At 38.4% G+C, this 13,997-nt stretch overlaps 1 protein-coding gene across 1 annotated transcript in view; it reads left to right on the top strand.

Moving 5' to 3' along the window:
* Nucleotides 1–228: 228 nt before the first annotated feature.
* SF3B1 (splicing factor 3b subunit 1) overlaps nucleotides 229–13,997 on the top strand; it is a 37,390-nt gene continuing 23,621 nt past the window's right edge. The window contains exons 1-3 of the mRNA XM_052661448.1: nucleotides 229–310; nucleotides 12,174–12,340; nucleotides 13,653–13,757. Coding sequence (XP_052517408.1) covers nucleotides 283–310; nucleotides 12,174–12,340; nucleotides 13,653–13,757 — 300 coding nt within the window. The 5' untranslated portion in view covers nucleotides 229–282. The remainder of the gene's footprint in view (nucleotides 311–12,173; nucleotides 12,341–13,652; nucleotides 13,758–13,997) is intronic.

Below are 13,997 nucleotides of genomic sequence, written 5' to 3'. Positions count from 1 at the left end.
CCTCCACGGCGGAGTTACTAGCTACAGGGCGCTAAGGCCCACGTAGTCCTTGTCGGGTTTACCACGGAAACCGTCTCCGGGAGCAACCCTGACTCCTCCCTCCACCCACAATGCACCTCTCTGTTCTATCTAGGTGGCTGCTCTGTCACGTGTCACCGACCGAGCGCGCTCCCGCTTGGCGCTTGCGCAGAGAGCGGCTCCCAGCTATTTTTCTCCGTGGCAGCGGCGACGAGCGGAAGTTCTTGGGAGCGCCAGTTCCGTCTGTGTGTTCGAGTGGACAAAATGGCGAAGATCGCCAAGACTCACGAAGGTAAGCGGTTTTCCCCTTGTTACGTAGATTCTCCGCTGCCAACCTGCTAAGACTTTGTCTTCCTAGGTTTCTGCCTCTTCCTGTGGTTTCTTTTCTGGGGGTCCGAACTCGCTCTTCGGGCCCCGGGTTGTCTGCTCGGCGCCAGAGGCGCAGGCCACTGCCCCGCGTAATGGCGTCCTACTCGTACACCCCGACAGGCGCTTTGTTCCGTGTTTGGGTACTGTTACTTCAACATTGCTTTTCTTCTCTGATTGGGGCCTCGTTTAAACAGCTCTCTAAGGATAATCCCTGGGTAAAGGAGCGGGGAAAAGGGCGTGGGAACAAAGTCCCTCTCACCTCTCGGAACTGTCGTTGGCATAGTTTGTGCAGGGGAGGGTCAGAAAAGCACTGAAATACGGCAGCCGCTTTCCGGGCTGCACTCAATCGAGTTTAGTCAAACTGAGGCTCGTTACTCTTTAAGCTTGGTTAATTTGTATGTCTTCAGGCGTCTAAGATACATACCTTGGTTTTTTTGTTTGGCTGTTATTCGGAATGATTTGGAAATACAATCTGGTAGTTTTCTCCGTCCTTGATTACTTGTAGTATAATAGGGGCCTTTTTTCTTTTGAGACTGATTTTTGATGGAACCGGGAAAGGCACATTAATAATGGCCACAGCTCTTGAACAAGTTGGTCGTTTTGTGAAATACAGAGTATGCGAAATTAGGAAAATATTAGAAATAGGCTGTAGCAGTCCCCCTTCAGGGAGTATTCAGAAATGACAGGAAGTAGGGGCACTTTTGCGGAGAAGGCAGTGGCACCCCACTCCAGTACTCTTGCCTGGAAAATGCCGTGGACGGAGGAGCCTGGTAGGTTGCAGTCCATGGGGTCGCTAAGAGTCGGACACGAATGAGCGACTTCCCTTTCACTTTCATGCATTGGAGAAGGAAATGGCAAACCACTCCAGTGTTCTTGCCTGGAGAATCCCAGGGACGGCGGAGCCTGGTGGGCTGCCGTCTATGGGGTCGCACAGAGTCGGACACGATTGAAGCGGCTTAGCAGCAGCAGGGTCACTTTTGCGAAAAGACGAGGTGTATGGGAAGTTGGAACTGCATTCCTTGATTTCTGACTTGAAATCTGAAATTTCAATCAAACACTACTTCGAAGAGTTAGTTTTATTTCACACGTCGTTTTTTCACTTTTATGTCACACGTCGTTTTTGGGTTCGTGGCTTGGTGTTTGTGGGAGGTAATAAAGACTAAAGTCATCAAGTTTTATAGTCTAGTGGGGAAACAGGTATCTATTTTCATTCTTTACGAGGCAGTTGAATGCTTAAACAAATATAAGCAGTGTATTTTGGGAACCTGGGTAACGGAGTCATTAATTTATGCTTAGGGCTATTTCATAGAGGAGATGACGTATCCCTGGTCTAAAAGGATCAATCGGTTTTAAATTAGGGGAGGACATTTGAACCTGAGACGACGTCTTGTACCTAGTTAGTGACTCGTGAGAGATATGTTTGGTTAGTTGTGGCAGGAAAAGAGAGTTCAAGGAGGAAGAAAGGAGATGCATCTGAAAAATGTTGGTTGGGGCTGTTAATGATTGTGTCACCCCTGGGAATTGAGTCCAGTTTTCTGCAACTTAGGAAACAGACTAATGAAGTGGCAGTGAGTTTTATATTTTTACTGTTCTTGTTAGGTATTTGGGATTGAAACACTGTTTTAATACCAAAGTGTTTTGGGGGCACTTCTGTCTTTAGACTACTACTTTTGTAAAATAATTAGAAAACATAAAGATGTTGGCTATTCTTGTTTATCTTGTAGATTATTCATTTGGGGCATTTTGTGGCCTTGATTACTTTATCGGTATCTTTATGATAAGATAACTTTTGGATAGGAAAATCAAAGTTATGATTAGTTTACCTGTGTTTTAGAAGCACAGTTGAAAGTTTTAGTCTATAGAAGATTGCAATTCATTTACCGGAATTGGTTTTATATGGGATTATACTCATGAGTTAGCTGAGGCCTAAAGTATTGGAGCGTTCAGTTTCAGGTGTGAACACTATCTGTATACAAGACACTGTCCAATCACTTACTGCAGTGTAAGACAGTATGATGAATGTTACAGTTTCTTGTTCCTTCCTCATGACATTTTCCTGGAGAGTACTAGTTCTTCAGAGTCGATCTCTGTTTTTACTTCTTAAGCCATCTCCGATAAACTGGATCAGAATAACTTTCTTGGATTTTTGTTTGTGTATTTGACTTGCGTGTGCTTCTGTTACAGCACTCCTAATCTTTATTACTTATAATATTTTACAGTGTTAAGGTTTTTTCTTCCACTTACAGTTGTATACAGAAACTGTCCTTTGGTATCCACCATTCCTGATGTATGAATGCTGAATATTTTAATCAACACTTACTGAGAGATTATACTGGAAGTATTAAGACTATCACAGAAAGGGGGCACTTAAACACTGACCTTTGAACAGTTTGGTAGGTTTGAATACTTCTGTTTGGCTAAGATAATTGGGAAGGACTTAAATTTTGGGACCTTCCTGAGTTTATATTTTGGGAACCTCCTGAGACATATTAACATCAAATTAGGATATTTGGCTAGGCTTGACTTTGGCCTTCCAGTATCTCCAGGATAAAGCACCCTCTTCATTCTCTGAGGTAACATTACTTCTGTGACTTAAAGTCATTGATTGTGGTAAAGGATGATCTAGAGGGAGTAAGGGTAACCTTTTAGGATGCTAAAGTAGTTGAGAGGAAGTCTTGAATTTGAATCTCACTGGAGCAGTCTTGGTTTTTTGGGCTGTGCTGAGTGCCTTGCGGGATCGTAATTCCCTCACTAGGAATTGAACTCAGGCCATGGCAGTGAAAGCACAAGTTCTAACTACTGGACCACCTGGAACTCCCTGGACCAACTTTTAAAAGTATGTAATAGTTTAATTTTTGTCTTAAAGTTGTCCATCACGTTGCTTTTTTATATAAAAATTATAATCTTTTCATCCTAAATAATGCTTCTGGTAAAGACGTTTCTTTGTTGTATCTGGTAATTTATTGTTAAAATATGGCTGCATCAGTACTTTGTAATTGAGTCTTGTGAGATAAATAATACTTCAGTATTCAAGCTGAATTAAGTTATTGTTCTACCTTCCAATATAGTTTTTTCCCATAGGTTATTATTTCCCTTCATTGATCCAAACCAATCTTTTTTTTCTCTCTCGTTGTCATATTCCTTTCAAATATTTGTTAGGATCAACCCATAACATCCTATTTAACCAACCCAATTATTATTTTTTTATCCTAGGTCACTGTGGCTTATAAGCTTCCCAGTATTGAAATATAAAAAGAACTAGATATATTCAAATCAAATGCAATCCCTTTTTGCATGTCGTGTCAAGTGTATAAAGTTATTAATGTGGGTAATCTAGCCAGCCAGCAGTTCTTCAGATACTGCTGATTTTGGCCCGTGAGGGAACCACGGTGTTCTGTCTGGAAAGGAAAAAAGATGGATTATCCAAAAATTCCATGTATTGGCTTATTTGGCCACTATCCCTTGAATGGATTTTCAGGGGCATCACAAGGCTGAAAAAGTTTTCTCCCTAATTCTTTGCTTGCAGAATGGCTGGAATAATGATTTTATTTCTCTGTATCTTCTGAGATTTTTACTTTCCTGTGTCCAGGATAGTTGTTATTTCAGTTTTGTAGACATGCAGTATGAATGTTGTTAGTCAAAGGAAAAAGGAAAAAAGTTGTTTAAAGATTTCAAAATTTTTCTTCCTGTAGAATTAGGTAAGAATTTAATTGATACTAGTTGGGAATTAATCTTTTAGGAACTGTTGTTTGTAGTGTTCAGTAAAATAATTTACCACCATAGTTAAAGACTGAGAGTTGGTATACAGAATATACTTTCTATTTTTCTGCATATTTTTTAAGAAGTCTCATATTTGATAAATCCTTGTTTACCACTTGTTTCTGATTGGTGGTGATTAGATGTTACTTATGGATCAGACTAAAAGGTGTCAGTGAATGATTAACATCCAAAGGCTGTGTCTGGGAGAATTCCCTGACAGTCTAGTGGCTAGGACTCCAAGTTTGCACTACAAGGGCCACTGGTTCTATACCTGGCCAGGGAGCTAAGATCTCACAAGCCTTGCAGCACGACCAAAGGCTGTGTCTGTGTAATGCAAAGTGATGAATTATAGAATGGTGCAAATAGTACAAATTAAAAATGAGGAATAAAGATGTATCGAGGAGGAAGTGCTGCACGCTAGATTTAGCATTGTCTAAGGCATAGAAAAAAGGAAAGGCACAGAAGGGGAAACCAGTAGGACAGAATTGGTGGGGAGCAGTTAAACAGTTGTATCAGATGTGACCAGTGATGGTTTATTTCAGAGTTTGATATTTAGGTCTTAGTTTTAAGTACAAACAGTAGGTTAGATGTTTTCCATCTTTTAGAAGGTACAAGTTCCAGCAGTATTTAATTTTTTGATGTCAAACTCAATTCCCAGATGAAACATTTAATGTATTTATGTCCAGAAAATGTCTATAATTTTAAGTTTTAAATTATCACAATTTTTGGATTAGTAATAAACAATTTTTAAGTAAATGAAAAATGGAAATCTGCTTATTGAATGACTTGAGATTTCAAATGGGCCTCTTCATAAATTTATTCATGAATTCACACTGTTAATATAATCAACCTCTTGTCTCCTAGGGAAGGATTTGTTCTCTGATAGTTGAAAATCATCCTAGGATCAGTTTCCCTCCAAAAAGAGGAGAGTTTCAGTTGAATGATGACATCTCTGTAGATGACTGGAGCATAGTTAGTTTTTAAAATATATATACCTTAATGTTCAGAAGATTTCACGTTACCGGCACTTGCAAGATGAGTAAAACTAGAAAAGAAAAAACATTGAAACAAGAATTGAAAACTTTTAAGGGTTAAGATAGTACATCAGAGAACTTAAAAAATTCTGTTTATGTACACCAGAGGATTTCATTTCAGAGAAGAGAGAGCTTTTATTTTCTTTTGCATGGGGCCAGAGGCTGTGTTTTCAAAGGGTTAGAAGAAATGAGAACCAAGAATGAGAAAAAAGAAACTTTAAATTGCTTTTAAAACATTTTTTAACTTTTTATTGAAAATTGAAAACATATACAAAAATACAATAGTGAAGTAAACCCCCATATTGTGCTTATCATCTAATCATGTGGCTTGAACAGTTGTAAAGGCAGAGCCACCTTTTCTTAATCTCTTCACTAGTCTTTCACCTTTCCTGTTATTTCAAAGCAAATGCCAGATACATAATTTTATCCATATTTTTTTTGGATAAATTTATTTTCTGATTATTAGACCTCTTTCTCAATCTTATTATGGCAAATATACATAAAATATGTAAATCCTAAGTTCTTTTTGGACTTCCCTGGTAGCTCAGATGGTAAAGCGTCTGCCTACAGTGCGGGAGAGCCAGGTTCAATCCCTGGGTTGGGAAGATCTGGAAAAGGAAATGGCAACCCACTCCAGTATTCTTGCCTGGAAAATCCCATGGATGGAGGAGCCTGGTAGGTTACAGCCCATGGGGTCACAAAGAGTCGGACACTACTGAGCAACTTACGACTTATTGCATTGGTTTCTACCAAACATCAAGAGTCAGCCATAGGTTTACCCATGTCCCCTCCCACGTGAACATCCCTCTCACCTCCCTCCTCAGCCTACCCCTCTAAGTTGTTATCCAGCCCTGAATTTCCTGAGTCATGTAGCAAATTCCCATTGGCTATCTATTTTACATATATCTATACATTTTTCAGTGTGTATCTCTAAAATATAAGGACATTAAAAAACACCATCATTAAGAGGGGGGAAAAAACCATTATTGGGAGTTCCCTGGTGGTCTAGTGGTTAGAAGTCAGCTCTTCCACTGTGGTGGCCTAGGTTCAGTCCTTGGTTGAGGAACAGAGATCCTGCATGCTGAAACCAAAAAGTCCGTTATAAAACCTAAGACTAATAAAATATCCATCAGTGTTTTACTTTGCTGATTGCCTTATAAACAGTTTTTTATGATTCATTTGAATTAAGTTCCAAATAAACTTCATATATTGTAATCTTAAATCTGTATGTTCCTCCTTCATGTCTTTTTATTTTTTCTTAGAATTAACTGGTGGCAGTACCTTTGTCCTGTAGGGTTTCCCACAGTCTGGAGGGAAAGGAGAAAATGGCGATAAAAACACAACTCTCAGTTAGACACTCCCACCACTGCTGTGACAGTCAAGGTGTCAGGCCCACAAGCAAGGAAAGCTCCAAGAAAATTAATGGCTTTTGGAAAGAGTACAGTTCTGATATAATACTCCAGGTTTTGGTTAGACTAGCCAAGGCAAGGAAGTCTAATAAAGGACTTGAAAATTCAAGTGCCCCTCCCACTCTAACTTTGCTAAGTCACTATAGTCTCATTGGACTCTTTTCGACCCTATAAACTGGAGCCCGCTAGGCTCCTCTGTCCATGGGATTCTCCAGGCAAGAATACTGGAGTGGGTTGCCATTCCCTTCTCCAAAGGATCTTCCTGATCCAGGAATCAAACCCTGATCGAACCCTTGTGTCTTCTCCATTGGTAGGCGAGTTCTTTACCACTTGCGCCATAACAATGAACATACTCAAAATTTTCTAATAAGCTTTATTACTACCGGAAAATTTTTTTTTTGACTCCTACTGATTAGTATGCAGATGACACCACCTTTATGGCAGAAAGTGAAGAGGAACTCAAAAGCCTCTTGATGAAAGTGAAAGAGGAGAGTGAAAAAGTTGGCTTAAAGCTCAACATTCAGAAAATGAAGATCATGGCACCTAGTCCCGTCAAGTTCATGGGAAGTAGATGGGGAAACAGTAGAAACGGTGTCAGACTTTATTTTTTGGGCTCCAAAATCACTGCAGATGGTGATTGCAGCCATGAAATTAAATGACACTTAATCCTTGGAAGAAAAGTTATGAGCAACCTAGATAGCATATTTAAAAGCAGAGACATTACTTTGCCAACAAAGGTCCGTCTAGTCAAGCTATGGTTTTTCCTGTGGTCATGTATGGATGTGAGAGTTGGACTGTGAAGAAGGCTGAGCGCCGAAGAATTGATGCTTTTGAACTGTGGTGTTGGAGAAGACTCTTGAGAGTCCCTTGGACTGCAAGGAGATCCAACCAGTCCATTCTAAAGGAGATCAGCCCTGGGATTTCTTTGGAAGAAATGATGCTAAAGCTGAAACTCCAGTACTTTGGCCACCTCGTGTGAAGAGTTGACTCACTGGAAAAGACTCTGATGCTGGGAGGGATTGGGGGCAGGAGGAGAAGCGGACGACAGAGGATGAGATGGCTGGATGGCATCGCTGACTTGATGGACGTGAGTCTGAATGAACTCCGGGAGTTGGTGATGGGCAGGGAGGTCTGGTGTGCCTGCGATTCATGGGGTCGCAAAGAGTCGGACATGACTGAGCAACTGAACTGATAGACATACCTTAAAACGGAAATACCAACTTACGAAAAACCCTGTTCTTGACAGGTTATCCTCTAGGATCATCCTTTAGTGAGGCTCTTTGGTAAATACAAGTCTAATACTTAACTAGTACTTTGATTCCCCCCCAACCCCAGGCCTTTGTTTGTTTGTTTTTTAACCACTTCCAGAATATGCCAGCTCTGGGGATTTGAAGAATCATGCATCATTGTAATTTTTAGGATTCCAGATCTACCATCAAGATAAGGAATTTCTACTTCTTTTTTCTTTTCTTAAAAATTTTTATTGGAGTGTAGTTGATTGTGCTTTTATCTGTTTTTAAACTTTCAGCATTAATAACCAAGAGTGCTATCATAGAAGCCTCCGTCCCCCTTGATAGATTTTACTGAAGATTGGGGTAGGGTTAGTTAGAGAACAGAAGTGAGGTGCTTATACAGATAATTTAGAAATCCATATTAGATGTTTATACCTCCTGTTACCCTTTAATGCCATAAAACTGGGATTTTTAATTTCACGTATCCCAGCTTTTCTTCATTTTACTGTTCCCTTAATTTCTCTCCCGTATTGTATTGGTCAAAATTCTTCTGTTATACAGAATAATTCGTTTCTTCTCTGTTCTTAAACTTGCTCAAGTAAACCCACAAAAAGGACTCCAAAAGTTTCTGATCAAATGAAACATGTATTTGCTATAAGACCCAGCAATCCTACTCACAGGTTATTTACTCTGGGGGTATTAAAATCTGTTCACACAAAAACCTGTACGCTAATGTTTACAGCAGCTTTGTATCTCTGCAAGCTGCAAACAACTTGAATGCCAGTCAAATAGAGAATGGATAAACACTCTGTGGTACGGTGGAATACAGCTTGGTAATAAAAAGGCATACACTATTGATACACACAACATGAAGACTGGAATACTTACACGTTTTGGTGGATTAAGAGTGCTAGCTCTTGGCAGTCACATATGTGACCATTAGGAGGTCCCAATCTTTTGTCCAGTCTCTAGTGGACAGTATCCATTTTTCTTTATTTTCACATCTGAATGTCTTGAATTATAGAGATTCTAAATTGGAAGGGGATTAGGTGGTAATAGAGGATTTGTTCATGTTGGTCATAATTGAACTAGAGCTAGATTAGCATAAACATTTCCTTCTTTGCCTCCTCACATCCTTTTTTAAATGTTTTAGACCTCTGGTTATTCTTTTGGGTATGTTCCACCTCAGTTTTTTTCATACTTGCTAAGAAGTTTGAGGGAACTCTGGGAGTTGGTGATGGACAGGGAGGCCTGGCCTGCTGCAATTCATGGGGTTGCAAAGAGTCGGACACGACTGAGCGACTGAACTGAACTTAAGTCTTATGTGTTAATCATTTGCTGTCTGAAATTATCTATTTGCTTATTTTAGTCAGTTCATATTTAAGAAAGTACAGGAATACTTGTGTACCAGTAGCTGTAATGTAGTGTTAGGTAACTTTGAAAATAAAGAGCTAAAGACAACTTTTTTGTCTTTCCCAGAGATGTAGCATGTAAAGTTTGAAAGCTGTGAATTTTGTAAACCTTTGCTGGAGAGAAAACTTTGAAAAATTACTTTCAGAGACTTCTACAGATCACATTTCTATTATGAAATGTAATACAGGAAAGTGTAGGGAAAAAATGTACTGAACACAGTGTAACCAGTTGCCCAGCTTTACCAATTCTTAATATTTTGCCATAATTGTTCCACAATAAGAAAACTGTTGCTAATCAGTAAAGACATAAAATCAGTAGGTTAAATTCAGTAGATGACAGTTTCTGAATAAACATTTTATCCAAATAAAGGGATAATAGTGAAACCTTACAATGGAAAAGTTCTTTAGAGGGAAAATAAAGCTGTCGGTGATGTAAGTTGGGGACTGAGCACGCTGCACAATGATAGGTATAGTGTGATGCAGTTTTTATGAGACAGTGCCCCTCTGGTTTTTTATTTGTATATCACCTAGAGGAAAATATAAAATTGGTGATTTTGGTGAGACTGGGATGGGGCTGCAAGTGGAAAGGTGTTGGGCTAGGTATGAGTTTCCTGATAATGTGGAAACCTGGGTTCATACACTGGAGATTCTGATTTAGTATATTTGAGACCTAGGAGTCTGTCCTTGTTACAGATTCCTGAGGTGATTTTGATGTCAGTGGTTAGTAGACTACACTGATGCTGTGGAGAGGAAATTGCAGACTATTTGGCTGGCGCGATTAACCCGTTTGTGTTTCTTGCCTGAGTCCTGATGACAGTAGCATTTATGGTTCTTTCAAAAAAAAATCTTTTTACTTTCAAAAATGATACATGCACCTAGTGGTGGTGGTTTTTTATTTTTTCAAACTGTAAACATTTCTAAAATGGCAGTGTTCAAAAAGGAAAAAGTGAGAATTGATCTCCACTCACCCTTGAGCCAATCTTACTAATCCCTGAGAGAGTTCTTTGTATTATATCAGGAGAAAAAGTGTTCTGGGGGGTGGGGGTGGGGGGAGCTAATATGGGTTAACGCTTAAATATATATATAAATATATAAACAACAGTAGAGTGGATAGTAAAGTGAATCAGTCAACTCAGATGACAGTATTTCTGTTTGTGGTTAATTGTGATGGAGGCCCTTGGCTGCCTGGTCTGCTGTAAGTTTTGAGGGGAGAAATGCAGGAAAAATGAGTGGGGATGGTAGTGCTCTGATACACTATAAGAGACTCGTTTACAAACTGGGGCTGCTAATTTCAGTATTAAACTCTGTTGGGTTATTTTGAGTTTCTGAGACTTGCTCCTGCGCGCCGTGCCTTGGACTAGATAATGTTATTACATTTTCTACTTTAAGCCACACACATCTTGAAGACTTAGGGTTTTCTCCCTTAGCTGGGGGTGGGGGTCAGGCATTTATTTGTACCACTTGAATTGTTTCCTTTTGATGCTTGCAAACTTAATAAATGAGTGTTTCAGAAGTGCCTAGTATCAAAGGACTAGTTCAGTTGAAGGTAATGAGCTAGCAAGAAATGCCTATTTGTGAGGTCACAGATCGCTGGCAGTGGAAACGCTTTTTTTCTTTACACATCTATATATTATTTCAGATTATTAAAATGAAACATTAGTTCATAATTTAAAGTTACTTGGTGTCAGGAAAGACTTTCAAAAAAAGTTGGAAGACTAGTCTGTATTTAAAGAAGACTGAAGAGACATGACTATATGCAGTGTGTGGTTCTTGATAGGATCAGGAAACAAGAGAACATGTTACTAGGATGTGAAGGATGTTACTAGAATGATTGGGAAATGATCATGATTTAGATAATTGAGATATGAAATTAGATTATAAGATGATGAGTTAAAAATTAGCAAAGCAGTTAAGAAGAGTTGACACTTCATTCACCACATGTGCATCTTCTGAATGTCAGACCTATGGATAGACACAGTGCTTGGGGGCTCATTGAATGCTTAAGTGTTTCATGCTCATTATGTCATTTAATCCTTAAAACGAAACTGTCTGTTGTAGGAAACTGAGACATATATATCAGTGTATTAATTAGTAGGTAAAGAACCTTTAAGGCATACATTTTTAATCTAAAGTTCAGACTCTTAAATCATAAATCTAATGTGATGGTGATTGTAGTCAAACTGTAGGGCTCTATTACATGCTTAAGAATTTAGATTTTATCCTTTGTTATTTTACTATTGAAGATGTTTATGCTTTTACCTCGGAACTTGTTAGGAACGCAGAAACTTGGGTCTGATCTAGGCCTTCTGCATTCTAACAAAATCAGAACCCAAAGACGATTTGTTGCACATTTGAGTTTGAGACCCACTCTCTGCAGTACTGTTTTTACCTCTCTGAAGTGAAGTGAAGTCGCTCAGTCGTGTCCGACTCTTTGCAACCCCATGGACAGTAGGCTGCACTGGGCTCCTCCGTCCATGGGATTTTCTAGGCAAGAGTATTGGAGTGGTTTGCCGTTTCCTTCTCCAGGGAATCTTCCCAACCCAGGGACCGAACCCAGGTCTCCCGCATTGTAGACAGACGCTTTACCATCTGAGCCACCGGGGAAGTCCGTTACCTCTCTGGTAGTGTTTAAATAATCTGAAGTGTTGTTCTTGCTCCCTAATCAACATCACCAGGATTTTTTCAGTTGGGAAAGGTTAAAATTTAATGGTAGTTTAATAAACTTTGGCAAGCTGTTTTTAAGGTAAGAGTAACTTGTAGTTGATGAAATAGAATTTTTTTTGTGTGCCTAAGTACCTTCTGTTGAGGTGGAGATATTTTAAATGTATTAAAAATCAATACTTTTTATGGTTATTTTGATAATACCCAGTAGAGAAATGTATTATGTTGAGTGGTGTTTGGAAAATGAGATTAAGAAAATCTGTATTTATTGTCTTACAGATATTGAAGCACAGATTCGAGAAATTCAAGGCAAGAAGGCAGCTCTTGATGAAGCTCAAGGAGTGGGCCTTGATTCTACGGGTTATTATGACCAGGAAATTTACGGTGGAAGTGACAGCAGGTTTGCTGGATATGTGACATCAATTGCTGCAACTGAACTTGAAGATGTAAGTTTCATAGTATACAAAGAGTCCAAGCATTTTTTTTGTTGGAGAGCAAGAAATATAAAGGAATTTTCTGTTTGAGTCATCTGGTGTAATCTCTAAAGACATTTTGGAGATTGAGAAATCTTTTCTTTGGGAGGATAAAACTGTTGAAGGTATCTTTCTCTTCTAAGACTTCTGGAAGTGCTCAGTTCTGACTCTTATTTTAAAACTAGTTTATTTAGCAAAGCACCTGGAAATCATTAACCATTGTAAAAGTAACCTACTGAGTTATTGTTACCTACTGAGCTCTATTTGGAGGAGCCCTCTATGAAGTGATTTCATTGTGAATGGCTTGTGACCTCTGATTTTTGCTTGATACTGTTTTTTTTCTCCCTTGGTATCTTAATATGAATGAACTGTTTTGGCACTGACATTAATAGGCTGTTTCGAGCCTGTTTTAGTTACTCTGAAGGAGGACTACCTCTCATTTTGAAACACATCTCTTAAAGTGTTTCCATATATTCCGCAGAGCTTATATCTTGTCAGACCATCCCAAACATCCAAATTTGGTGAAATAGCTTATCACTTTTGTGTGATTCAGTAACCTATGTATATAGATTGTGAAACTTGTTGTTTTTATGAAATTCAAGCCATATTTTATTTTATAGTTAGCACCTTTTTTAAAGAAAAATTTTAAAGTGCCAAAACAAAATTTGTAGAAGCCAGTCAGGCCTCTTTGCATATCATACCTTAATGGTAAGAGGCAGTAATGGCTCTATGTTCCAAAAGCTGAGCAGGAAATTTTTTTTTCAGTTTTAAATAAAATAAATGATGTGTTAAGATCTTCTTGAGACCTGCCTGTTGTTGCACTTCTTACATTAGTGAAATAATAATATAACATTATTCTGTCTAAACATAGTAATACTATTAGGGAAATACATTTAAAATTAATTACATTTTACTTTTTTCTGTGGCTAAACCAAGTTTTTTAAAAAAGAGTTAGACCAGGAAACTGGAGAATTCTAAAGAAGCTGTTTGTAGTTTCCAAATCTGAAAAACAAATAGAATCATGCCCACTGAGAAAAATGAAATGCTCACATTTTTCTAGTCCACATAACTTTAATTGACTTCCACAGAAAGCAGTCCTTATTTAATCTTTTTAAGAGTATAGAAAACTAAATTTAATTTTTTTAGTAGTTTTTTGAGTTGAACAGAAAACCCAAGTGTTAACAAGTTTCATCATACTGTATTTTGATTTCATATTGAATCTTCATGTACTTTCTAGTTTCTAAGTCCTGACGTTTTTTGGGTTTTGGGGGGTATTGCATTGCAGGATGACGATGACTACTCATCATCTACAAGTTTGCTTGGTCAGAAGAAGCCGGGATATCATGCCCCTGTGGCATTGCTTAACGATATACCACAGTCAACAGAACAGGTAACTTAAAAAAAAAATTAAACCAGAGTTTATTTGGATAAAGAAAACTGAATGTCTCAACTCCCGGGGAAACTTATTTATTTTAGGAGTCAAATTAATGTTTTGAGGAGAGTTGATTTTAAAAAATTATTGAACTATGGAAATTTCTTATATGCCTTACTTTCTCACAATAGCATTTATGTGAGTATTGATACAGAATATTAGTAGGCATTTATTAAACATTTTTATGTTTTATAATGT

This window comes from Budorcas taxicolor, chromosome 2 (assembly GCF_023091745.1).
Source record: "Budorcas taxicolor isolate Tak-1 chromosome 2, Takin1.1, whole genome shotgun sequence".
NCBI classification, from domain to species: Eukaryota; Metazoa; Chordata; class Mammalia; order Artiodactyla; family Bovidae; genus Budorcas; species Budorcas taxicolor.
The sequence above is the reverse complement of the archived record's forward strand: the minus strand, read 5'-3'. Positions and strand labels throughout refer to the sequence as shown.